Source organism: Mchenga conophoros, linkage group LG10 (genome assembly GCF_057382185.1).
Source record: "Mchenga conophoros isolate Kocher_MC1m ecotype Shallow Benthic linkage group LG10, M_conophoros_male_GT1.1, whole genome shotgun sequence".
Taxonomy (NCBI): Eukaryota; Metazoa; Chordata; class Actinopteri; order Cichliformes; family Cichlidae; genus Mchenga; species Mchenga conophoros.
In genome coordinates, this window is record NC_140535.1 from 31423478 (window position 1) to 31451366 (window position 27889).

Below are 27889 nucleotides of genomic sequence, written 5' to 3' on the forward strand. Positions count from 1 at the left end.
AAATAGAACAACAAAAAGCAAGACTTTATTGGTTGATAAGAAAAACTAACAAAAGATAAAGTGAGCCTCAAAGAAATACAAATTCCTACTACTACACAGACAAAGTGAAAGCATACAAACCATCATTCAAAGGACAGAGAGGAAACTGTACTGCACATTCACACAGGGCCCATTATGGATTAGACACAGGTGCATTTAATTAGCACAGGTGAAAGTAATCAATGCAATCCAGGAGACAGAAAACAAAAATGATGCAAGGTATGTAAGAAAACCAAAAGGTAAAAGAGTTAGAAAGCAATACAGCTAGAAAAGACATGGATGCAATCGCTCAACAAGAGGTCAGGCTAGGGAAAACAAGTTAACCAAGATGTTAACAAAAAGAAAAAAAGAAAATAGAGGGAGGAACAGATGGAGAAACACTCAGGAAACTACTGTTAAAACTAAGACTTGATCCCACACACACCTTATGCAAAACTGAATCTCTATAACCAGAACAATCGTAATCAAGAACCAAGAAATCAAAGCAGGAACCCAAAGTTCAATAAAGACTAAAATCAAAACTTCAAGAGCAAAGATTATAAGGAACAACAAATTCAGATATACTAAGAATTCCAAACCAAGACCAGCTGCCTTGTGTTGGAATCATCAAGTCACCAACTGTTTTTCACAGTTGTCTGTTCTCACAACACATGAAAGTCCATAGACTCTGAGATTATGGACTTTCATTTTTTATTTAAATGTTTTCTGTTTGATTTTGAGTTTGTGTATTGTTTATATTTTCTTCTTTGCCTATTTCTTCAGTCTAATTAGTCTTTATTTAGTTCTTAGTTCAGTTTGTCTCTGTGTTTCTTGTTCCATCCTCTTGTGTCAATTCCCCTACATTAAAGTAATTCATGTGACTCAGCAGGACATTTTCACATGGACCTCTGCTGGACGATGTCTGAAAGAATTCAGTGTTACAAAAGATGTATGAAAACGGTTTTATTGGCCAATCCAGGCGGTAACTCCTGGACTATTCCAGCTTCCTCCCAGAGTACAAAGGTTTTCATGTTAGGTTGCAAATGTAGATTCCTGACTGGCCATAGCTGTGGACGCAAATAAACTTCTTAGGTGCACAGGAAACGGTCTACTTCTCTACTATTTATAGTGTTCTTGCACTTCATTCATCTGTGACACACATACCAGTGGATGCGTCAGGGGCAATTTGTGGTTATAGCCCAAAACACTTTGACATGTGGAGTCCAGGAGTTTGGGATAAAACTATCAATCTTCCAAGTGGTAGATTTAGGTGGTCCACCTAAGATAATAACAATAATAATAATAATATTACATTTTATTTGAGGGCGCCTTTCAGAAACCCAAGGTCACCTTACAAAAAACACAATTAATAAAAGGAACAGTAGTCATAAAATACATAAAATAAGTTAAAATTACAAAACAGAGCGTGACAACAGATAAAATCAGCATTAAAGCGAATAAGCCAGTTTAAACAGATGTGTTTTGAGCTGAGTCTTAAATACTGAGAGGGAGTCAAGATCCAGCCATCCATATTAAAAAAGTATCTAGCTGACATTCAGGTTCTGTGTTATGTTCATACCTTTGAGTCAAAGTGAAACAGAAAGCTTAAGATTAAGTAAACTGTGATTTTAAATCAAGAATAAATGGGGGGAGGGGAGAAATGAATGCTAAGAGTGTGCCAGATGACGTGGCAAACCTTCGTCTTCGGCCTCACGTGTGATCTTTCAGACATGATTGCTCACAGAGTGTAAAAGCAGTGAAAGGTTCCAGTTAGACAAAGGGGAAGATCTTTGTCACCACATTTTTTCTACTTCACAAACCTGACAATCCAACAATTACCAGATGTGCACAGTCATTAAAATGGGCAGAGCTCTAAACGTGAATTATTTTGCAAATATTCCTCACATTTCCACTGGCATCATGTTCTTTGCACCACTTGCATGTAGGACTTTGAGTCTTACTCACACATTGACTAATAGCTGGGATTTTTTTTTTAATCTGACAGACTGCAGCTTCTTTAACTGTAGATCAAGTATTTTCTTTTGTAGCCTGCTTTTTGAGTAGTGAGCCTCTGTTATCATTCAAGGTAGTTGCTCAAGTACAAGATGACTTTTCCATTGTGGCAGACATCTGCCAAAGATTTACTGTATTTTTTACACCAGATTATAAGGCACACTGTCGATGAACAGGTCTGTTTTCATACATAAGGTGCACCGGATTATAAGGCGTATTAAGCAAAACAAAACAGTCAGATAAGTCAGACTTTACTCAACTCATTCTTCTTGCGTCCTCCACTTCTGTACCATTGATTCATTAATGTTGAATTCTCTTGCAGCTGCTCTATTCCCATGTTGTTGCAGTATATTAATGACTAACCTCGTATTGTGGATGGATTATCTCAGTTGTTCTCCTGACTGAAGTTTGGCCCATTTACAGCATCCTGTCATGCGATTGCATTTTTCCATAACAATCAATTCAATTCAATTTTATTTATACAGCGCCAAATCACAACAGCAGTCGCCTAAAGGCCCTTTATATTGTAAGGTAGACCCTACAATAATACATACAGAGAAAAACCCAACAATCAAATGACCCCTATGAGCAAGCACTTTGGTGACAGTGGGAAGGAAAAACTCCCTTTTAACAGGAAGAAACCTCTGGCAGAACCAGGCTCAGGGAGGGGCGGGGCCATCTGCTGTGACTGCTCGGGGTGAGAGAAGGAAGACGGGATAAAGACATGCTGTGGAAGAGAGACAGAGGTTAATAACAGATATGATTCAATGCAGAGAGGTCTATTAACTCATAGTGAGTGAAAAAGGTGACTGGAAAGGAAAAACTTAATGCATCATGGGAATCCCCCAGCAGCCTACACCTATTGCAGCATAACTAAGGGAGGATTCAGGGTCACCTGGTCCAGCCCTAATTATATGCTTTAGCATAAAGGAAAGTTTTAAGCCTAATCTTAAAAGTAGAGATAGTGTCTGTCTCCCGAATCCAAATTGGAAGCTGGTTCCACAGAAGAGGGGCCTGAAAACTGAAGGCTCTCCCTCACATTCTACTTTTAAATACTCTAGGAACAACAAGTAGGCCTGCAGTGTGAGAGTGAAGTGCTCTAATAGGGTGATATGGTACTACAAGGTCATTAAGATATGATGGGGCCTGATTATTTAAGACCTTGTATGTGAGGAGCAGGATTTTGAATTCAATTCTGGATTTGACAGGGAGCCAATGAAGGGAAGCCAATACAGGAGAAATATGCTCTCTTTCTAGTCCCTGTCAGTACTCTTGCTGCAGCATTTTGGATTAACTGAAGGCTTTTTAGGGGGGGTTTAGGACTTCCTGATAACAATGAATTACAGTACTCCTGCCTGGAAGTAATAAATCCATGAAATAGTTTTTCAGCGTCATTCTGAGACAGGATATTTCTAATTTTAGAGATGTTGTGTAAATGGAAGAAGACAGTCCAACATATTTGTTTAATATGTGCATTGAAGGACATGTCTTGATCAAAAATCACTCCAAGGTTCCTCACAGTGTTACTGGAGGCCAAGGTAATGCCATCCAGAGTAACAATTAGAATTAGAATTAGAATTCAACTTTATTGTCATTGCACATGCACAGGTACAGGGCAACGAAATGCAGTTTGCATCCATCCAGAAGTGCTTTAGTGATATAGATATATTACAATATATATTAGCAATAGTATAGATATGTAAGTATATTACAGAAATGGGTCTATTATGGTATGTTATAATGTACACGGTATGAAGTATGTTGTGAATATTCTATAACTATAAGTATGTACAGGCTGCAGTGAGTACAAGCTATGTACAGGATATGAACAGGATATAAATATGAAAAACTATGCAGAATATGAAATAAATAACTTTACAGAAATCTGAGATATACAGCTATACAGAAATGGGAACTATGCAAGTTGTAAACAGTTGTAGGATTAGAGATTATCGAATGTACAGAATGATTATTTACACAGAGCTATACAGTAGTGCAGTTAAGATAAGTGAGGGTGTAGATAGTTTCTACAGAGGCTATATAAAGTGCTAGTGGTTGTGAGTGGTGGTTCAGTCCATGTTATTATTGTGTGTTTGAGGGTACAGTTGTCCATTGTGGGGGTGTGTATGTTCAGTCCATGAGTTTAACGTGGGTCAGATGTCAGGAGGCAGAGTTCAGGAGTCTGACAGCTGTGGGGAAGAAGCTGTTCCGGTACCTGGTGGTCTTAGTCCGGAGGCTCCTGTGGCGCCTCCCAGAGGGCAGGAGGGTGAAGAGTCCATGTGACGGGTGACTGGGGTCTTTGATGATTTTCCCAGCCCTTTTCAGACACCGCTTCCTGTAGATGTCTTTTATGGCAGGAAGTGGTGCTCCGGCGATGCGCTGGGCAGTTTTCACGACCCTCTGCAACGCCTTCCGGTCCGAGGCAGAGCAGTTCCCGTACCAGACTGTTATACAGTTGGTCAGGATGCTCTCGATGGTGCAACGATAGAAGTTCACCAGGATGTCTGAGGACAGGTGGTTCTTCCTCAGAGTCCTCAAGAAGAAGAGGCGCTGATGAGCCTTCTTGACCAGCTTGGAGCAGTTGGTCGTCCAGGTGAGATCCTCGGAGATGTGGACTCCCAGGAACTTGAAGCTGCTCACACGCTCCACAGCCGTCCCCTTAATGTGGATGGGTGGATGTGGGTCAGCATTCCTCCTGTAGTCCATGATGAGCTCCTTGGTCTTCTCGGTGTTAAGCAGCAGGTTGTTTCTGTCGCACCACTCAGCCAGACGATCCACCTCCTCCCTGTAGGCGGCCTCATCGTTGTCACTGATGAGGCCAATCACCGTGGTGTCATCTGCAAACTTAATGATGGTGTTGGAACCATCAGCAGGTCTGCAGTCGTGGGTGAAGAGGGAGTAGAGGAAAGGGCTCATCACACAGCCTTGTGGTACACCGGTGTTCATCGTGATTGTAGATGAGCAGCGGTTATCCAGCCGGACATGTTGGGGGCGGTTGGTCAGGAAGTCCAGTAACCATTTGCAGATGAGGGAACTGATGCCCAGGTCTGTCAGTTTCCTGATGAGTTGTGAGGGGTGGATTGTATTGAATGCTGAACTGAAGTCTATAAACAGCATTCTGGCGTAGGTGTTGTTGTTGTCCAGGTGTGAGAGGACAGAGTGCAGTGCGATGGAGACTGCATCCTCTGTGCTCCTGTTCTGACGGTATGCGAATTGGTGGGGGTCCAGGGTGGGGGGGAAACAGGATTTGAAGTGTGCTAGGACCAGCTGCTCTAAGCACTTAGTGATGATGGGGGTGAGTGCTACTGGGCGGTAGTCATTGAGGCAAGATGGGTTGGAGTTTTTGGGTATCGGGACGATGGAGGTGGATTTGAAGCAGGCCGGTACCACAGCGTGGGCCAAGGACAGATTGAATATGTCTGTGAGCACTCCTGCAAGCTCCCCAGAACACGCTCTGAGAACACGCCCGGGGATGGCATCAGGACCTGCAGCCTTGTGGACATTGATCCTGCTCAGAACCGCTCCTACATCGGTGGGGGAGAGAGTCAGAGGTTGGTGGTCTGGCGTCATGTCTGCTTTGGTTGTGGTTGTGGGGTTCCCTCGCTCAAAACGAGCATAAAAGTTGTTGAGCTCGTTGAGGAAGGAGACATCAGAGGATGCGGGGGAGGGTTTGGTGGTCCTGTAGTCTGTAATGGTCTGGAGTCCTTGCCACACGCGTCGGGGGTTGGAGTTGGAGAAGTGTTCTTCTACCTTCTTTTTGTAATGGTGTTTGGCTTTTTTGATGCCCTTCTTTAGATTAGCCCTGGCTGTGCTGTAGGCGTGTGCATCTCCAGACCTAAAGGCAGTGTTGTGGGCCTTCAGGAGGAGACGAACATCCCGGTTCATCCAAGGCTTCTGGTTGGGGTACATGGTGATCCGTTTCTGGGTGGTGACACTGTCTGTGGTTTCGGAGATGTAATCCAGTACAGATGAGGCGTACTGGTCCAGGTCTGTGTGGGTGAACATATTCCAGTCTGTGTTTTTAAATCTGTCCTGGAGCACTGCGTCTGTCCCCTCTGGCCGCACTTTAATTGTCCTCGCAGTAGGTTTCACACGTTGGATGAGTGGTGAATACCGTGGTGTGAGGAACAGGGAGAGATGGTCCGATTGTCCAATGTGGGGGAGGGGTGTGGCTTTGTAGGCTCCAGCCAGGTTGGAATACACATGGTCTAAAGTCTTGTCTCCTCTGGTGTGGCAGGAGACATGTTGGTGGAATCTGGGGAGGACTGTCTTTAAGTTGGTGTGGTTGAAGTCGCCAGCAACAATGAAAGCAGCCTCGGGGTGTTTATTCTGGTGTTTGTTAATGGCTGCAGAAAGTTCTTTCATGGCCAACCTAGCATTAGCGTCGGGGGGGGTATTTACACGGCAGTGAGTATGATAGAAGTGAGTTCTCTGGGGAGATAATAAGGTCTGTATTTGTCCATTAAAAACTCTGCATTAGGTGAGCAGTGACTCTCAGTAGTAGTGGAGTTCATGCACCAAGCATTGTTAATATAAATGCACAAACCTCTTGTTAGAATCTTGTTAGATACCATATTTCTAAGATTTTTAGGGCGGAGAACAATAACCTCAGTTTTATCTGAATTTAGAAGCAGAAAGTTAGCGGCCATCGCAACCCTCATGTTAACTTTTATCAAGTGGGAAAAAAGTTAGCATTCATCCTCCAGCTTCACTGTTTATGTTATGCTAACATAGCTGTGTCGCTAGTGATCACGTAGCACATCATTATATACCAGCTAGCCCAACTTCAGTAACCCTACAAACATCACCGCTGTTTAGTTTTCTGTCTTCATTTACGTCGAAAGTGATTCCAAAGCTGTATGTTTAAATTTTTTCAGAACATGCTATATCTTGTTTAGGTGGAAGCCAGCGAGCTAACTTCCTGCTAACTTCTAATTTCCTTAGATTTAACTAATTCTGTTTTCATGGATGCCTGGATGTTAAACTTAATTGTTACACCTGGTAAAGCATAAACGCTGATCATTTTATTAAAGATGAAAGAATTTAGAAAGTTTTTAACTCTCAGTGATGCCGCAGTGTTCGTTTGACTTCGAGACCTGAAGCAGATGGAGTCTTGGACCCAGATTACACTGCGGGGCTCCTGACTACGGTAGCCGTAATGCTCCGAAAATCCATCAAGCTCACTGAAGTCGTTTTGATTTTTGAGCGCTGTGTACCACAAAGTCAGTTTGAGGTCAGTAAGCACAAGCAGAATTCATACATAAGGCACACTGTTGATTTTTGAGAAGTTAAAAGATTTTAAGTGCGCCTTACAGTACAAAAAATACAATAATGGAAAATAAAATGGTAAACTTTTAGAAAGTTGCACACTGTAACATAAGAAGGTGAAACTTAGAGGACGAAAACAAGTGAAGCCACAATATCACAAGATACCAATGATTCTGTAGTCTGTATATATGTATCTATTTTATATTATATTTTGCACTTTTAAGGGTTATGTATGTAACATTTTATACAGAGTAAGATTATTCTGACACTGCTCAACAATTTATACATCGGTTTATTGCAGATTGGTGAACCTCTGCCTCTTAAGATGTTCTTCTAACCAACCCTCACTTTTCCAACCTTTTGTTGTGCCAACTTTTTTGAAACATGTTGCTGGCATCAAATCCAAAACGAGCTAATACTTTTCCTAAAATGTCACACTTTCTCAGTTTAACATTTGATTTCTGTGGGTTTTTTTGTTCCATTGTGAATAAAGTGTGAGTTAATCAGATATTCAACCAATTGCATTTGTTTATTCATTTATTGCATCATATTTAATTTTTTTTCCACACAGTGTCCCAGTTTTCTCAAAACTGGGTTTGTTTGTATATCAAATGAGGCAGCATAGATACTACCACAACAAATACCATGTAGAAAGTGTGCATAGTTGTATCTGTTCACAGGATTTTTAAACTGTATTTAAAGATGTAGAAATAGCTAATACAACATTTCCCATACCCAACAGATCAGTTTAAGCTTGCAAGTTTGTGATCAAATCCTTCATGGATCACAGCCCTCTGCTATTTAATTCTCCCTTACAACTCACTATTTGATCACTTATCTTCTTGTAAAGGTCTGCAAGACATCTGGACCAAAATCCATTTATAAGCTGCTTATTAGCATTTACAACTGCAGACTTGATGAATTATGAAATCCATGATTTATTAACAATGATAAGTGCAGGTGACTATTTCACAGTGGCTGAGTAAAAATCAAGCGTCTAAGATCCGTTATTAATATCAAATGTACATCAGCCATTATTTAATAACGTTTATGTATATGTTTAATGTAATAAATGCTCACACCAACGCTGTAAATGCTATAAGCAAGTTTGCATACAGAATGGCACCAAAGCAGCCATAAATGGCATTTCCAAATTGCATGTTGTCAAAGTAGACTACAGAGCGATGGATCTAAATGCTGTGCTTTTCAACTGCATTATTTTGCATTAATTTTTCCAGCATTGTGTCCTCATTATCTTGTAAGTACTGGAAATGCTTACATTGCATTTCACGATCTAAATGTCACGATCTAAAGCAAGAATCTAGTTTTTGTTTAGCACATTTTTTAAAAATTTTGTCTGCTATACCTTATGCAACTACTGTTTGCTACAGAAAATGTATAATCCCTGCTGAATGGCATTAGTAGCTAGAGGTTACTAGAGGTGGGTGAAATTGGTTGCAAAGAAGGTGCTGCATCAAAAATCTTTTGTTGCTAGCTGAAAGTCTGTGCCTCAAGGTGCAGCCAACATGTCTCAAAAGGTGCAACTTCCCTAGCAACGAGTGGTTGCCAGACAATTGCAGACAGGTATCTAGGCCTGTCTGATTGGGGCCTAATTCACTTGTTCTTACACTGACAGGCATCCTACATGACATGGTTAACAGTAATTCCAATTCAGTTAAATTTTATTTATATAGTGCCAAATCACAACAATAGTCACCTCAAGGTGCTTAATATTATACAGTGGAGACCCTGAAATATTACAGAGAATCCCCAACAATCAGTTGACTCCCTGTGAGCAAGCACTTTGGCAACGGCGGGAAGGTAAAACTCCCTTTTAACAAAGAAGAAACCTCCTGCAGAACCAGGTTCAGGGAGGGGCGGCCATCTGCAGTGACTGGTTGGGGCTGAGGGGAGGAAGACAGGAAAAAAGACATGCTGTGGAAGAGAGCCTGAGATTAATAATAACTCATAATTAAATGCAGATTGGTGTATTAACACCATGTGTGGTTTGTGGTCACGCAGACCTCAATAATAATTTCTGAGCATCACGAGATATATCATAGTTCAATAGCAAAACTAATTTAATGTTTGTGAATGTTTAATCTGTTTTCTGATCATTCACTGGAGAAAACTCAAAAAACTAATAATAATAATTTGAAAAGTAGCATTTGAAAGGTGGTCTTTTTACCTGCATGTTGATAGCAGGTTCATCTGCTAGTTGTGACAAAATCATTTTTAATTGTATTTTTTAATGATTAAAAAATGTTTTTTAAGTGCAAGACTCTGATCCTGTATCACAGGAAACAGCAGACATGCAGGCAGCTTTGCTCATCCTTTCGACTCTCCTTAAAATGTTGTCTGTAATTTGTGTTGTGATGACCGTGGTGAAGGCCCCAAGTCAAGACACGTCTGTCAAAGAATGAAATTGTTCTGTATTCTAAAAGTATTGCTGGAGCTTTAAGCTCCTTTGCTCCATTATTCCATTTTCTTAACTTCTCATCCAGCTGAGGGTCACAGGCATGCTGAAGCCCACCCCTGCTGTCACAGGCCTGAAAGGTGGGCACAAACTAGTCACTGTGCCTAAGCATGCTTTTTTAAAATTTATTTTGCTTATTTACAGAATCACTGGTCCGTGGCTCTCGTTCAACTCTATTTTCTCAGTTTTAAGAAGCGTGTGACCTTCAGCTCCAACCAGGATTGTTTAAGTGGGCTGAGAAAGAGAGAAAACCGCCCCTAGAAACCTAATCATAGTGATGCCTGTGGATTATTGCAGGGACACTGCTTCTGTTCCTGTTAAATTTTTAAATGTCATTTCTTATTGCTGCAGGAACCACAAACAAAGTTCCAGTTACCTTCATTGTACTGAGGAAGAAGGCAAAAAATCTCAAATGCATATTTCACAACTTCAGCTAATAAAACCAAAACTGTGTGCACAGATAGATTTATTAAAAAAAGTTTCTATGTCATGCGGGCATAGGGACTGCAAATGTTCCAGTGTTTTACAGTGTTTCTGCGTTCTTGTTGCACGCAAGACAAAGACGAAAAATAACAAGAACATCAGATGCCATAAATTAATTTAACACTGATAAATCTGAAAACATTTAAACTGCAGGACTTTAAGAGCAGACCTCAGGAAAAGATGACTCAAAGCAATGTTCTCACTGCTAAATCATTTGACTCTGTCTTCAAACCAAATAATGGCTGCTTGCATCATTTTTTACTGTCATTTTTTTGTGTGTGCTTGTGGAGACAATGTGTTCTAGTTACATTAGAAAAACCATAGATGAATGGTTTTATTTTTATATTGAAACATCAGATCCTCGTCTTTATTAGTTATTATTATTACATTTGTCACTTTGAAACTACTTGGCATGGGCTTGGCTATTGATTATATGTCACTTTGTGGGCTAAGGGGAAAGCTCAAATCCCATTTGGCCACTACTTTAATCAATGTTCACACTGGTGTCAGAACTGTCTAGTTCTATTATCACGTAGCAGAATTTAATGAACACCATACTTACAAACTAGATCCAGTAATAATCTAGTTTGGGTGGCAGATGGATCACAAAGCCATTTATCGCCATCTTTAGTCTTATACCTGTGCTAGCACTGGAATTTTGGGCAGCATTCAGTTTAGTGGTGTCTGGTTAATAATTAGTCATTACTCAAGCAACCAGCCTGAGGTTTTAGAAGGTCGTTTGGTAGATTTTCATATGCATTTATTTGTGTCATACCCATTTATCTCCAGTTGAGGGCAGAAATACTACTGAGGGGGTTCTAATCTCCTTTGAATACAGAAGCAGGGAAAGAAGAGGGGGATAGTGTGAAAGAAGAAGAATGCAACCTTCATGCGCACCTTGTAAGTGAAATTTTTAGAGGTGAGGTGTGCACAAAAAGCTTTTGTTTTAATCATCTGACATGAGAAATGGTGCTCCACCTTAAGAACTACCAACCCCCACTCCCGCAATGCCTTAAATAAATCATCACTTTGCACCACCACTTGAGCCAAGGAATGAAGACTGTCTGCGTGTTATCGGCTGAGATAAAAAAAATAAAATAAAAAAATCCCAGATCTTTGCGGCTCCAGATTTCACCCGGAAACATTTTAATCACAATTTCATTTCACAAAAAGACATTAGATGTATTTGATGAGATTTCACTTACACACATATGGGCCCCTTGTTACAAATAGTGGATATTATTATAATACGGTTATTATAGTTAAACCAAATTAAAAACTGAAATTAGGTGTGAGAGGGGGAAAAAGTTGAGTTAAAATAAAAGCCTAGACTTTAGAAAAAAAAATTAAGTGAAGCAATAATTACTTACTTACTAAATTCTTAGTATAAAATATAAATTTTGTGATGGGGCATTGGTGCCTGTGTCTATTGATACTGGAATGTCCGCTTGTCTCTGTGTCAAGTATTTCTATCGCTGTATTGTATTTTTGCCCTAAATCTTGCCGCTGACATATTCCACCCTTTACATTATAAATAAAAAAATGAATCTAATACTTAACCGAAAGAATTAATCAAAACAAAAAATCACAACAAAAAAGGATATTAAATACAGTCATAGTCTGTGTCACTGTGGTCTAAAATAAATATAGCTTTCAGAAAGGGAAACCTACGGTTTCTGTACGTTTTCTGTTTCAGATTGAGACGAGCTGAGTTGTGATATTACCGACGGTCCCTGAACGCAGCGGCAGAAGAAGGACGGATTCCTGGCAACGCCGCAACAAAGCTAACGTTAACCATGTACTGCTAAACCGTGTGAATGCATTAGCTTCGCAAACATGTACTTATGTGTTTATCTGGAGTGTTTACCAACTGATACCTACCTCATAGCTTCCTCAAAGGCGCGTTAACACATTCACAATGGAATTTTTTAACGAGCCAAGCTAGCCCAGCTAGCACACTTTGTCTTCGTCGCAGCCACAAACGGTTGACTAGCTAACCAGAACGAGTTGTTGTTAGCTTCGGGCTAGTTTTGGCGAAAATGGCAATTGTGTCTGGGTCCTGTGCCAGGGTAAACGGGTCTAGAAACGGGCCTCCTGTGTCAGCTACACCCTCTGGATCTGTCGGGCAGTCTCAGCCCATGATAGCGGTGTGGGAATGGCAGGATGACCAGGGTTACTGGCGGCCTTACAGCGGCCAGGTGAGCGCCTACATCGAGCGTTGTCTGTCACCGCGGGGCCACAGAGGAGGAGCACCCGGCTCTACGAGCATCTGTCTCGGACAATCAGACCCCAGCCTGTCGCCTTACCTCATTGACATACCAAGCTTGAAGCAGTTTCGACAGGACACAGGTAAACATATCTAACACGTCATGGCATGACCTTAACGTTTATTCCTCGTTAACAGTTTTGCCTCAAACCTCACAGGCCCGGTTGGCTGTAACGTTAGCCGGCTAGCATTAGCTTGCAGGGCGCTGTTGTTATGATTCATATAAGCTGAGAAGTATCCATAAAGTTACAGTTCTTTAGCGACATTTTTACGTGAACCTAGCTACAAATCATGAAATACGTCACAACATTGTGAGATTAACATCTAAAGATGCTTGGTGTGTCTTAAACTGTCATAATTTTGTGTGTCTGTATGTGTGTTTAAAATTAAGTCATAGCCATGTATGTAATGTGTCATTAGTTCTGGCATACAAGTGAATGAACAAGGGGCTTTTCGTTTATGTCTTAAAAACATAACACACACACACAACGTTGCAGTTTTAATTCCGTTTATTCACTAAAAATCAATGTGCCTCTTTTCTTTTCAGGTAAGACCCGGTCAGTACGCCGGTCTCTGTTTGCCCAGTCCTCCGGCCTTGGTAGTGGTGTTTACTGGGAATGGGCCAACGATGAAGGAGGATGGACCCCATATGAGACGCGAACCTCTATCCTTTTGGAGCACAGCTATCAGGCTCGCCAAGGCACAGCAGATCTGGGCCCCCATGGATACAATTATATAGTGGATCTCACATCTCTGGCGCAGGTTAACAAATCGACGGGTTTCAGACGCCAGGTGCGACGCCAATGCAACCTCCCCTACCCGCTGGCTTCTTCCGGACCCCCAGCTATCCCCTCGGGCCCCGCCTGCTCCTGCCAGCAGTGTTTAAGCCACAGCAGCACCGGACCCATGCCGAGCCGTTCGCGACATTCCTTCTCGTCAGGGAGTCTGAACCGGCCTAGTCTTCAAGGCACAGGAAGGGCTGTGGCGGCTCATCCTACTTCTGTCTACTCCCCGTACCCCAGGAGACCTCTCTCAGTTGGTGGCATGTCCTGGGGCAGCCCCTGGGCTCCACCGACATCTGGCAGTCAACTTTCTGCACCTCTGACCAACTCTACCAGTGCCAATGGGTTAAGGTTGGTATCTGATACCTATCCTAGATTGTGTGATTTGGATAGATGTGCAGGGTTCATGTTACAAGGTCCTCTGTCTGCTTTCCTCCTCTTCCTCTTTGTCTTTCCTGCCTCTGTCAGTGTTGACCTTTCTTGTAAAACAGGAAAGGCAGAAAAAAAAACAGATCTGTAGCTCCAGTACTTCATTGGTATGTTTGCTTTGGCTCACTTCCTGTGACTCTTGTCTGTGTCATCACTGACCTCCCTTCCTTTTGTTCCAGCTAGCAGAGAAAGCTTACTTGCAGCTTCTCTGGGCTTTAATGTTTTTTGCACGCTGAGTTTTAGCCACTAGAAATTAAAACTAGTGTATTAAAAACATGGTTGCTCAGTAGACAAAAGAATTGTCTAAATCTTTGCGGTGAATGTTTACATGCTTTAAAAAGAGAAATTGTTGCCATGTATTTAATTAAATTTTTTTAACTCCTGGGTGTGGATGCTAAAGGAGGCGCACCCATGCATGGAAAAAATAATTATTATTGTGTAATAGTACATCATAATACTCCTTTTCAAGTACTTTAATTGCCAAGTTTTTTATGACTGAAAAAAATGTTGCAAGCTTCCTGTCCATTGAGTAACTCCACCCTTTTGGGGCACGGCTGCCTGTGGTGTTCTCCCTCTTTGGCAGCCGGCTTCAGCTCTCTGTTGCTCACTGTGTGGCTCTCCTGGGTCACTGTGCCGCCTGGGGCTCGCTTCGCCCCATCTGTGCCAGCAAATTTCCTGGCGGGTGCCCTTGTAACATGAACTGCATGGTCAAAAACATCCGTTAGTCTGGAACCACCATCATCCTCACCTCTATTTCAATTCCTTTATTTTGTTTTTCATTTGAATTGTATTTATAAGTTTAAGGTCAGTCACTGTACTCTTATGTTTAACTTAATGAACAATTGTATTACTATCTTTATTTTTACAGTTGCGGACATGCTGTCATAGCCCATATTCATTCAAGCAATATGTTGTTCAGACTGTAGTGCACAGAGCTCTTTGGCTACAGAAATGGACCAGTACCACCTCAGCACTGAGTCAGTGTTGCCTTTTTGCAGCCCTTTAACTGGATTTAGTTTAGCGCTCCATCATACTCGAGGACTGACAGCTGCTTCTTTTTCTCCTGTTGCAAAGTAAACACATTCATTGGGCACATATCCATCTGTGTATTGACTGCAGAGTCACGCTCCCTGGTTGCTCTGTGCACATGCAGTCACTGCTGAGTTGTTGTTAATCAGTCTTAGACATGGATAATTAGTCATTCACTGAGCTGGAGACAGTCAGTAAAGGTAAATAAGCCTTATGCAGTTACTCCCTGACAGGTCTAATTTTCTTGCTTCTGGATCTAGTGCCAAAGCTTTTCCTTTTCTCTGATTGCATTGAAAACTAAAAAGGTTCTTAGTTCTTGTTTTGTTCTTCCTGTCTGGTTCATTGTTGCTTTATTTTTATGTTGACTGAATGTCACCGTCTCTGTTTCCTGCCCTCCAGTGTTCCTTCCATCTCTGTGCAGCTGAATGGATCCACCAGCGTGAGCTCTGCCCTAGCAGGTAAATGGGTCACTGACCATCCATCCTCAGCGTAACCCCTGCTCTGTCTATCCTTCAGTACACCTCTCAGTCAGTTTCAGGTTTTATTCAGTAGACTGTTAGTATTTTAGATGCCACTCCACTGCATTTGTTTTCCCTGTGAGTGTCCGTCTGTTTAGGAAAAATGTGCCAGGAAAAGCCTGAAGGAGGGAGGTAAAAATAAAAATGTGCGCACCCTAAATGTTAAGCAAACATCAGAGAGAGGCTTAACTGATACCATCCCATTTGTCATAGCAGTGTACCTAAAAACAGCTTCTGAAACAGCCCTATTTTGTGTGTGAGTGTGAGCTCACACAAGTTTCCTCATGCTGTGCAGAACATTTGGCTCTCCATGCAAAAGCATGATTAACTTCAGCATTCAGACTTGATCCTATAAGACAGCTGTGGACCCCCACAACCCCACCCAGCTCTGGTTTTTGATTGATCTCTTAAGTCTCTAACAACATAATAGTTGGATGCGCAATTGCAGGGTTTTTCTTGCACATACAACTTTGGTGCACAGCAAAGAGGTTTTGGATTTCTGCCAAAAGGAAAATCGCCAGCACCGTGATAAGAACACACTACTATTCAAGCTTAAAAATTCATTTTAAAATGGCCAGAAAGGACAGAAAAACGTCTGTTAACTAAGGCAACACACACTCTTCTGCTTGCATGTGTAGAGACCCTGCTTGACTTTGACAAGGCCCAATGTGTTTCATTTGAGGTAAGCTTGTAGTGAAGGCAGACATGCGAAAGGTCAGTGTGACAGAGGAGGATACTAGGGATGGGGTGGGATGGAGGGAGCAGCTGAAAGAAGAAATGTGGTGAATCTCTGACTTAATGTTTCAAGCAATCTCAGGATCACCACGTATAATTATTATTTTTTTCATAATTTCTGTAGTATTTTCCTAAAAATGAAAATGCAGAATCCTGCTATGTTTGACAACATATCTGCATGCTTCATGTCTTAGCTTAATTAAAAGGCCAGTATTTCAAAGCAATTTCTAAATTTGACTGCTGGTCTTTGCCACATTTTATATAGATGGTGGAGTAATATTGTTATGACCATACATTTTCAGACTACAAAAATCCTAAAGTGAAAATTTGATTGACTCCAGAATACTAACTCGATTTAACTGTACGACAGTCCAACTGATAAGGGATGTTTGAGACCAAAAGCAATGCCGATATTTCTTGATTTAAGAATCTGATATATCTGCCTTTTTTCCCCCAGGCACATTAAACATAAACAGATATTCCTAACATTTGTTATGTGTAATAATTTACTCTGACTATTTACTAATGGCTACTTGGGGCTCTACAAAACCGAGTCAACCTCCATAGACTTCCAATGATTTATAGCCCAGTTATAATGAGCTACTTTGGTCTCTGTCTCTGATTTCATTCTTTATAACAACTGTAAAGGATAGCCTTTTCTTTCTCAATCACCTGTTTTTAATTAAGGGTCACAGCCACACTGTCATGCCAACAGCCGCTAGCTGCCACCTTGGACTCACCTCGGCTGATTTGAGTAGCTGTGTTTGTGGTTGGTGCCTTTGGTTCCAGCATAACAAGCAGATAAGCATAAGAAGTGGTGACACCATCATATTTGTTTGATGTAATTGGAAGGTATCGAAAGACTGTTTGCAGCCAAAGGCTTATTAACACTTGTGAAGTCCTGTCTAATCCAGGTGGTGTGCTCTCTTTTTTTCTCATTATTAAATATGTTATAAATAAAACTTTGAGCATAGTGTTTCACACCTTATTTCCCACTTATGAATGACTCATTGTCACATATTTTTAGCACATTGATTTTCCTGAGGTGGTAAAATCTGAGTGCAGTTTGATGTAGTACATCAGCAGGTTGTAATTGTCATAAAATGGCAGAAATGAAAAGCAATGCATTATTTTGTTCTCTGCTGCTCACTCCTAAAAATTATGAGTCAGGTTGTGTGCTATGACAAACCGAATCAATACAATCAGCCCGGAAGAAGCAAGTGGACCAGAACCTCATTAGTGAAAATGCTGAACTGAGACCCGAGGAAATAGTTTCAAATGGAGGGTCACTCTTACAGTTTCTCCTCCAAATGTACAGCTTTAATGGTCTTTGTTCAGGAATGAATATTCATAGGAATAAGAACTGTAGTTTGTACAGTTTTGTCAAGAATATAAAATAAACAAATGTATTAATTTCCTGGTTTGAGATTGACTCGAACTCATTCCCACGTTAGCTTTGTTACAGACTGGTGCAGACACACGCTTAAAGTAAATTAAATTATCTTTACATCAAATGACCAACACATGCAACTGTTTGCATGAACGTTGCTTTGGTTTTCACTAGCCTGCCATTTTCATACTGGAAAACAGGGGAGCTAGAAGATTGAACAAGCTGTAAAGGCATCAGTCTCTGCTTCAAGATTGTCTCCTGGAGCAGCGCTGCACCTCTTCCTGCACACCTGATTTTGGAACCTTTGGATTTCAAATAACCTTTTTTTTTTGTGGGAGTGAAAGATCCGGTTTTCTGTGGGTCAGGTGTTAGCATCTAGGGGCTACAGTTTGGATAGTTTGCAGTTAATTTTGTCCTTCAGATTTCTCGGGATATTAAAGTACAGCCAGAATATAAAAACAATACTACTGGATTTTCACGGGGAACCAGTGAACTGTTCTTCAAAGATGAACGCTTAATTATGAGTTGTGACATGCTAGCTTTACCAGTGGCAAGTTTCTTTTCTTTTAATTATGTAGTGGAGTAATGTTTAAGACTTGTTGGCGGCTGTAATCATCTTCAGTGGCATCTAATCTCATTACCTCATGTTTTATCAGTCTGATGCTTGGTGTCGTCTTCCATTTTTGTTATTTCACAGCAGTCATCCTACCATCCATAAACGATTTGATTTTTTTTGTCTTTAATGACTTGGTGACAATCCATATTCCTCAAAAATCATGCCAGCCTCTATCTGCATTGACAGTCAATCTTGGAGATGCAGCTCTGATCACCAAGGATGCTACTGAGCAGAGATAAGTTTGACTTGCGTGGTGAAATTGCATATACGCCCATTAAAAGTGGTAAAAACAGGACTTCCAGTGGGCTGGAAGTGATTCAGAGGTGCCCAAAGAGACAACCTTGAAGGAAAAACTGGCCAATTAAAAAAAAAAAAATGTAAATACATTTATAAAATATGGAATTTTGAGCAGAGCTGTAGGCTGCATTTAAAAGATGCCCAAAGTTAAGTTAACATCTGTTCGTTCTAGTGAACAGGAGGGGGCGACTCTTCTGTTTGGAAAAACAACTGTAGTCTATAGATGTCTATGGTAAAACTAACCCACCACTCACTGGATCTGTGACCTTACTAAACACTTTTGTGATGAGTTTGTAATCTCAGTCACTAGTTTGAAGTCTAGTTGGGTCATGATGTTGATTTTTTGTGTTTTGGTCTCATTTAGAGTAAAGTGGCTAAAGCAGGGTGTGCAAATGCATGAGCGTGCAGTAGCCTTCATCGTGTCCTCAGCAACCAACATCTTCAGGTCTTAGTTGAACTGTGTTAAATATTCTTGTTAATCAGTATCAGAATAAAGAGACTCAGTGACCAGAAAACTCCTGAGCAGCAGCAGTTTTGTAGCACAACTGGAGGCCCATGTTTTGCTAATAGTTAGCCCAAGTCAGGCTGTACCTGCCAAAACGGTTGACTGCACTCAACCGAGTGTTTTACTTTTGTTTCTTTTGAGTTTGACTTCTTCATTTGTAAGAGAATGGAAGTTCTATTTTTACCTGTCCTTAAACGGTACCGCACTTAATCGTAAAATTGAAGCTTTTACTCCACATTGCAGAGGGTTATTGCGCTCTTGTAAATCATTCCCTGTGGCCCGACTGGTCAGACTTGGAGCTTGTGGGCACAGTCGATTCCCAGTGAATCTTTTGCTAGCACCAGGACGCCCTGTGTTTTGCCCTTAGCTGATGAGATTTATGTCACCACTGCAGCAACATTAGCCGTGTTCGCAATCAGCACAGTGGATTTAAGACGAGGGACAGCCACAGTAAACCAGATTAATTTGTTGAACATGAACAGTATGGGTTTAATTTGAAAATCTCTGCCGTCTGAGTGTGATGTTTTTTGTAAGTGTGTATGGAGAAGGCTCGATGTGGGCGCGTCAGCTGCTGCTACCTCTTGATTTGTTCCCTTCTGCCTCCTGCATATCTCCACTTGCCTCCTGCCTTGCTCACCTGCCCCACTCTGCCTTGTCCCATCCCGCCTCAACCTAAACCAACCCCCACCCTACCCCCCTCCACTTCCAGGCATGGCCTCCATTTTGATGTCAGCAGTGGGACTCGGCGTGCACTTCACCTCTGCCCCTCTCCCTCAGCAGCAGCAGCAGCATCCGCCGCCACAGCATCAGCAGCCTGCTCCTTTCTCTCTTCCTCCTCCTCCTCCTCTCCTTCCCCCAGCCAGCAGGCCCATCAAGCCCCACAGCAGCAGCAGCACCAGCACCAGCAGTTCAGTTAGGAGAGCAAAGAGGCAGCACAGGAGAGGTAGCTACCACACCATCAGTCCTCAAATCTACCTTTTTTTCTTTTTTTTTTTCCTCTCATCAACATCATCGTCGTCCTGTGATCTGCTTTTCATCCTCAAGCACCACACGCTTGAGGAACATTAAATCCTGCATTGACTCACTTTCACGCAAGTGTACTGACTATCTGTGTTGGCTTTGATTCAACTATCACAGGCTTTTCTGCTGTTTCCCCCTCCAGTGTCATTCAGGCTCTTCAACTCCTGCACCTCATTAGCTTTAACTTCCTTCTTAAGTCTGCCTTAAGTTGGCTAAATGCGGCAAAAAGATGCTCTCTGGCAGAATGTTTCAATTCTAAATACAAGTGTATAGATATGGGTGATAAACTACAGGAAGAAAAACCTGAGTAAATAGTCTGTGGGGGGCAGTAAGTGCAGATAAGAGGAATATCTTGCCAAGCAGCTCAGAGTGGAGCCACTCTCTCGGCTTATGGTGGCGTTTGTTTTCATTTGTAACATATTTATTACAGCAGCAGGTCGTCGTTTAGGGGTGTTTAGGTGCTTATGACATCAGGACAAAATGTTGGTACCGTTCCAGCTTCTCATGCAAAACGACATTTGAAAGAAAAAGCTGCTGGAGGTTGATTCGGTGTGTGTTAAATGGGCTTTGCTCATTTTCTGTAGTTTGGTGTCACTCGGCTAATATGTTACCTGTCACTTTCACATTATTGCTGCCGTTCTTTGTTTCTCTATGTTGTCACAGCCGCTTGTTAAAATAAACAGGTCACGTGTCAGCGATTAGAAGCACAGTGAGTCTGGAAACGGGTCAGTGAAGTTAATGTTTTTTGTGTTTCTCAGCTGGGAAGAATTATTCGATCTTTAAAAATCTGTATTTAAATGGAGCTGTCTTACTCAATAAACGTAAAACGATGAGGATGAGCGTTTAGTTAGCTCGCAGAGTTTTCTTTCCTAAACAGACTTGACACTCACGCTTGTGCATTTGAGAGAATATGTTAGAAAAATGCAGACAGTGTCTGTTTCAATGTCTCATGTTGCCAATCAACATTTAATGCTCGTTGTTCTGCTAAGCATTCACGTCTTCCCTCTGCATCACATATTTACATCGGCTGGTTCTTGATTGGAGGATGTTGGTCAAAATTGGACACAATTTAATGGTAGCTGGAGTTAAACATGGGAAATGTCTGACTGAAATTGTATTTTGAGATTGTGACACAAACCATTTCATTTCATCTCATCAGAATCTCTCTTCTTGCTGCTTCTTGTATGCTTGTGGACTGGCCTGTTTTGACTCAATCGCTCATTGACTTTGCATTTTCTCCTTTTGTTCCTCTTTCAGCATCAACTCAGAGACCCGAGGAGGTGATTCAGCGCTACATGGAGGTGGTGGCTGGAGTACAAGACGAGGTAAATGTTTCCGTGTTTCCCCCGTCTACTCCCAGATCTGTTAGAAATGAAAGAAAAGTTCATTTATTGTTTTGATGAACAATTCTTGCATGAATCGGATTAATGATTCTTTTGGTCAGTATTGAGGTCAAAAATATTTTACACAATTAGCCGTTAAACACTCAACGTCAGTCTTTTTGTTACTGGATTTCCATCATCTTTAAATGTAATTCGAGTAAATAACCCTTTACCACTTCTACATTGGTTCAAGCCCCACGTCTGATAACATGTCCACGCAAATTGTCTTTAACTTGAAGAGTATAAGAGATAATCTGGTTGGGAATTATTCCCAGACTTTGTTTTCTCCTTAGCGCTCCTCCCTTTAGCGGCTGCTACAGCGGATCATCACACCACAGCATCCTCCTCTGTCACTCCAGAAATCTGTGGTTGTCCTCTTTTCTTCCCATCCTTTGCCCAGTATACGCACCATCCCTCCTCTGTGCACATGTCCAAACAATCTCAATCATGTCTCTCTAACTTTTTTTCCAAAGCTCAACCTGAGCTGTCTCTCTAATGTTCCCAATTTGGTTACTCCAAATCAAACTTTAGCATTTTTAATTCTGACACCTGTAGCTCCACCGTATCCTGTGTTGTGACACCTGTAGCTGTTTCTGCGTGTCCTCCTAGACCAAAAGACTTTCTGCTGTCTCGGCTCAAGCTTAACTAAACACTGAGTTTGGACTTAATAGAGAACCACAATTCAAAACTGAATGCAGCACAAAAATTGTTTTATCTCAGCTGTCTTGTTCGATAGTGATTGTTGAGCCGAATGGTAAATAAGTTTCTGTGAAGTGAGTTTGTGTTGTGTAATTTTGCTCTGAGCATAGATATCTCATGTACCTTCAGGACTGTATTATCTGCATGGACCAACTGTCCAACCCATCTGGCTACGAGACCCCATCCACAGAGGAGGGAGGCCAGAGCATCCAGCCAGACACTGTGGGAAAATTCATCAAATGTGGGCACACCCTGCATATGCTCTGCATGCTGGCCATGTACAACAATGGAACGAAGGTAAGAGACTTTTATCAGCAGTGTAGCCTCAGATCTGAAGGACGAAAACCACCACAACCGTGTGAGGACTTTTATTTAATCTTTATTTAACCAGTAAAAAAACCTGAGATTAAAAACATCTTTAAAAAAGTGTCCTGCCCAAGAGAGACAGCAGTACAGTCAGAAGTTGCATAAATTAAACCCCCCACCCCACAGGAAGCCAGAGGAAGTAAAAAAAAACAACAACCCACACCCATAGATTACCTTATTTGTTCGCCCCAGCTTTATCTCGGCTAAGTGTGAAAACCTCTAATGGATTTGGCACTAGTTTATGGGCATACTAATTTCTCTGTATCACTAGGCATGTTGGTAGCTACATCTGTCATCATGTGGCCGCAGACATGTAGTGACAGCGGTTTGGGGGAGTAGAGCAGCATCACCAACATTTGTAACATCACCAACAAAACAATTTCCCAACTGGTGTTGATTCTACTAAGGCCGAAGATGGAAAGATGCTGACTGTAAGAGTCTGTAAGTCTGATGGCCAGGAAGCCGGTCCTGGCTACAGCACTAGCGCCTCTGCCATGTTTGTTTCAGGTCATTTCAAATGTAGATATGTGGAATAGCATTTAGGATGAATTTCTACTTCAGAGAATAATACCCTGAAACAAAGTCTATAAGTTCAATCTTTGTACTTTTACTTTTTTTTTTCCGCCACAAACAGAATAATTGGTGATTAATTTTCTCTCGATTGACCAGCCGACTCATTTACTGCTCATTGATTGCTCCTTCAAACTTGCTCTTGCATCATGATCCACTCATGAGGAAGTTGTTGAGTGTTTCTGCTTGTTTCTACTGATGGTTTGGTTGACGTGGCTCTCTGGTGTCTTCGCTTCCTCCTCCTCAGGATGGCAGCTTGCAGTGCCCCTCGTGTAAGACAATCTACGGCGAGAAGACGGGCACCCAGCCGAAAGGCAAGATGGAAATATACAGCATCGCACAGTCGCTGCCAGGCCATCCAGACTGCGGCACCATCCAGATAATCTATAGCATACCACCCGGCATACAGGTACTGCTGCTGGTGCTTCTTTTTCTTTCAGCTGCTCCTTCTCTGCCTCCATCTCACCCTCCACCCCAACCCTCTGCATGTGCTCCTCCGCTACATCCATGAATCTTCTCTGAGGTCTTCCTCTTTTCCTCCTCAATCATCATCCTTTGTTCAGCATATCCACTGTCCCCCATTTGCACATGTCCCACGTGTCTCAGCCCGAGCTGTCCCTCTGATGTACTCACTCCTAATCCTCTCCCTTCTGGTCTCCTAGCAAAAATCTCCTGATCTCCAACTCTGCCACCTCCACCTCCTGTTATTTTGTTAGCTACATCATCTCCAAGCCATACATCAGAGCAGATCCTCACCAGCCGAAAAAGCATGTTCAGGCAGATTGTTCAGATACTGGACACAATCTGCTGTTGCTAGACTTGACAGGGTGTCAAAATCGATAGCACAGATTCGTCTGCTGTCCCTGGAGAAAAGAAGCTCCTGGAATAGTTAAAAGGAACCAGAATCATAGAAACTTGTACTTTAGAAGTAGACCAGTTACTGATGTTATACAATGTTACAATAACAAGACAAAAAGGTCAAAACTCCTGCAACAACTCCATTGTCAGACCATCCTCAATGTGGGCCATGATCACAACTTCCACGAGAGCTGGGAAAAAGGAGGAAAGACCATCTTTCTGTTGTATCTCGACGAATTTTCCTCAGTTTCATACTAGGAGCAGAAGCATGAGGGGAATCTCGAACTCAGGAGTGTTTTTGTATGTTTGTCTGTGTCTGCGCCAGCACATTTGGACGTCTAATTAGAGGATGACTGGAAGAAAAACTGTTGCCTGGACGACAGCTTGTTCACCATTAGCCAGGGCTTTCTAAAGTAGTTTAACAGTCTGATGCTCGGCTTTGCTGCTAAAGAGCCTTTTCCTGCATGCTGCTGTGAACGGCTCAGAGTTACTTCCTCCTTTTATTACAGGGTTTTAGGAAAGAAAGCCCAATTTCGTTCGCAATTTCTTCTGTCTGTAAATCTGACTTTTATGTATTTATTTATAACCTCCACATACACAGCCGGCCTGAAGTTGTAAGCACTTAAATGCAGTTTGTATCGATCTGTTGGTTTACTGTTAACAATCTGCAAAATCTTTGATTAGATTATCCGACTGTTCCGAGTGACCTCTCTCTCTCTCTCTCTGTTGTATTAAGCTTTATAACTTAACATCAGTCACTTTGTGTCCTTGTCACCAGGGTCCCGAGCATCCCAACCCAGGCCAGCCGTACACCTGTAGAGGCTTCCCTCGCTTCTGTTTCCTGCCAGACAACGACAAGGGCAGAAAGGTAAGAACATCAACTTGCTGGAACTCGACAGGCGAACGTCATCTACCCAAACATCGGCGTAGTGCTCCACGAGGACTCCATCGCGCTGTTATCATTAATGTTGTGCTCATTTATAGGGCTGTGTTGTTTTCATGGTGCATCAGTGCCTCATGCCGTCTTCACTGGTAACCACAGTCGTACTCTTTAGAGTCTATAAATAATCTCTTATGTAATTCACTAATGGAAAATTGGATTAAATTATTCCAGTTGTAGTTTATCTGTGCCGCGCCGCAGACTCATTTCCAGCAGCAGACGCTGGCGGGTGAGCGCTGCCTGCACTGCATGGATGTGAGATCATGAAAATATCCCCACGTTGGGGACACAGCCGTATTGTATTTTTATAATGTAGGCTCTCTGCTACAGTTCATGACCTCAATGATGTATTTTGTTTTTCATGCCATAATGAAATACATGGATGGATTCAGGTCTGGACTGCAATGAGACCAGTTTGCTTGCAGATAATTAAATAAGACAAGAATGGAAAGAAGGTAAAAGTTAGAGACCCTAAAATAATACGGAGAAAACCCCAACAATTAGACATCTGGTCGTTTAAGTCTGACGTCATTAGGGTCCAAACTCCACTTCAGGTCCCAAAGTCAAAGGAACACTGCAGCATTACTGAGAGTTACAAACTGTCTAAATTATTTTATCTGTAATAAAATCCATCCATAAAAACAGATTCTATGAAATTTAACACAATTAGCAGGAAGTTAGCTCGGTAGTTTCCACCTAAACACGATATAGCATGTTCTGACTGACAGATTTCTGAAAAAATTAAAACGTACAGCTCTGCTATCACTTCCAACATAAATGAAGAAAAACTAAACAGCAGTGACGTTTGTAGGGTTACTGAAGTTGGACTAGCTGGTACATAATGATGTGCTACGTGATCGCTAGCAACACAGTGATGTTAGCATAACATAAACACAGTGAAGCTGGAGGATGAACGCTAACTTTTTTCCACTTAATAAAAGTTAACATGAGGGTTCCCGATGGTTAGGGACAAATGCAATCGCATGGCAGGATGCTGTAAACGGACCAAACTTCAGTCAGGAGAACAACTGAGATAATCCATCCACAATACGAGGTTAGTCATTAATATTACAGCTGGGCTGTAGTTACATCGTAAGGTTTTAAAATCTGAGCTTTCAAACGTGCTGCCGATGAATAATGTTAAATAAAACCGAGAGAGGCCGACAGTTATCACTGATTTTTCTTTTTTTTTCTTTTTTAGGGGCTTGTTCAGATTAAATAGAACAAGATACAAAGCATTAAAGCATGTTAAAAAAAAACCCTAACGGCCTTAATAAACGCAGAGTAGTTTAAACCCGGTAGCAGGGTTCATAAGTCATCACTTAAAGACCAGATGAGCAAGCACATGGCAACAGTGGGAAGGAAAAACTCCCTTTTACCAGGAAGAAACCTCTCACAGAACCAGACTCGTCTTAAGTTATTGAACAATTGTTTAATTGAGCTGTGAACTATTCAGTGACACAAACAAAAGTAACAAATCTATATTTTAAAGGCTGGAAAATGATGAGATGATAAATTTCAAATCCAGCCGTGTCTCACAAGCGTTCCTTGTGTTTCTGCTGTAAAGGTCCTCGAGCTGCTGAAGGTGGCGTGGATGCGGCGTCTCATCTTCACCGTGGGAACGTCCAGCACCACCGGAGAGCCCGACACAGTGGTGTGGAACGGCATCCACCACAAAACCGAGATGATGTCCAACTTGTCGGGCCACGGCTACCCTGACCCCAACTATTTGGACAATGTTCTGTCTGAGCTGGCCTCTCAGGGCGTGACAGAGGACTGCCTCAAACCCCCAGGAAGCGGCAGCGGCGCCAGCTAGGCCTCAGCTCCGAGCTTCGCACGCTTCCACTCACCGCTAACCCATCGAGAGTTAACCCTCCTGAATCCTCTGCTCTGTGCCCAGGTGGACTTCCTGCAACATCTCTGTGTTAATAAATTCATGTCAGCGTCCACCCAAACCTCATGGAGTGAGCGAAGGGAGGGAAAGTGAGCTAAATAAAAGCCTTGAATCTTCTTTGAGAGGAGACACAGTTGGAGTAGAATTGTTTGGTTGCATCACGTGTTACAGGAGATTGGACTCAGATTAAAAAAAAACAAGAAAAAAGCAGCAGGGCTCCACTGACTGAGCCCTCCATCAAACCTCCATCAGCTGGAGGTTCTTTCTGTTTATTTGTTCGTCCGTCCGTCCGTTTGTTTGTTTGTTTTATTCTATTCTCTTCTTTTTCTCATCAAGCCTCATCTATATCCCCTCATTCGGTTTCCATGAGAATGAGAGCTTACACTGGGGATAAAAGGTCTCACAAGCACTTTAGTTCTGACGCTGCATTTAGCTGGCAAGATGTGCGATCTCCCCATAAAGGGCAATTATTCTTCTTCTTCTTCTTCTGTTGTTTTTAAATTGGTAACTAATGCCAAAGTGTTTCTGCTGAAAACGTTCACGTTTAGCTCAGCGACATGGACACCTCTCGTAGCAAACTCCGTATTGATGAGAAGAGGCAATATTTACTGTTGTAAATAAATCTAAAAAAGAATTAGACAAAAATATGTTTAAAAAAACATTTGACACTACTTCTGATCTGACCGTGATATATTTAACAATTTGATGAGAAGAAGCACTCACAACAGTCTGATTTAACTTTTTATTTTATTTTTTATTTTCGGATGTGCAGAACCTACGCCACGTTAGGTTCGCTCTCTTAAATGTTTTACAGTTTGTGTTGCCGTGTGTGACACGGGGACAAGGTGTATAGCTCCCCGACGACCTCAGTTCTCCTGTCCAGACAGGTGTAAACGGCTGCCGAGATGAAACAAAAAACAAAACAACGGCTCTGGATGAGAACATTTTTAGTGTGACAATCAAGGTCATCGGACTCGTCTCGATTTTAAAGAAAAAAAGATCCTGCGGGTTGCCGCCTCCTGTATTCACATGCATTATTCTGCTCACAGTACTGCAGTACAGTCGCTCAACTCAGTCTTGACATGTATACAAACAAGAAAAAATGGGGGGAAAAAAATATCTGCAATAAAGACATAATGCAAAACGAGCCCTGGTTCGTCTCTTGTATCCGAGTATCTGTTTGAGCTGATGAAGCTTCAGTCTGCAGGGTAGTGTTGCAGTTTTTGTACTTTAAGGTGCTTCAGGTCCTTGTATGCGACCCCCGCTAATTAGCTGCTGTATGACCACTCGACGTGATCATCATGGATAATGGCTCTCAATACATGGCTCCCTGAA

The 27889-nt window shown here is 41.9% G+C and overlaps 1 protein-coding gene across 2 annotated transcripts; it reads left to right on the plus strand.

The window, feature by feature from the left end:
* Positions 1-11977: 11977 nt before the first annotated feature.
* On the plus strand, positions 11978-27701 carry dtx2 (deltex 2, E3 ubiquitin ligase). 2 transcript variants are annotated; one of them, XM_085289809.1, is made up of 9 exons: positions 11978-12607; positions 13072-13657; positions 15164-15222; positions 19535-19768; positions 21103-21170; positions 22056-22223; positions 23110-23271; positions 24499-24588; positions 26228-27701. In XM_085289809.1, exons 1-9 carry the CDS (start codon positions 12298-12300, stop codon positions 26474-26476), a joined length of 1926 nt encoding a protein of 641 aa, XP_085145935.1. In that variant the 5' UTR covers positions 11978-12297; the 3' UTR covers positions 26477-27701. The 2 variants fall into 2 exon arrangements, with proteins under 2 accessions (XP_085145935.1, XP_085145936.1); XM_085289810.1 differs by lacking the exon at positions 19535-19768 and having other exon boundaries at positions 11979-12607.
* The last annotated feature ends 188 nt before the right edge of the window (positions 27702-27889 follow it).

Bases quoted from the DNA above. Each gene is read 5' to 3' on its own strand.
- dtx2 (XM_085289809.1), top strand. From the start codon at position 12,298: ATGGCAATTGTGTCTGGGTCCTGTGCCAGGGTAAACGGGTCTAGAAAC. The intron at 23,272-24,498 runs GTACTGCTGCTG...CCTTGTCACCAG, and splicing joins GCATACCACCCGGCATACAG to GGTCCCGAGCATCCCAACCC. The intron at 24,589-26,227 runs GTAAGAACATCA...TCTGCTGTAAAG, and splicing joins ACAACGACAAGGGCAGAAAG to GTCCTCGAGCTGCTGAAGGT.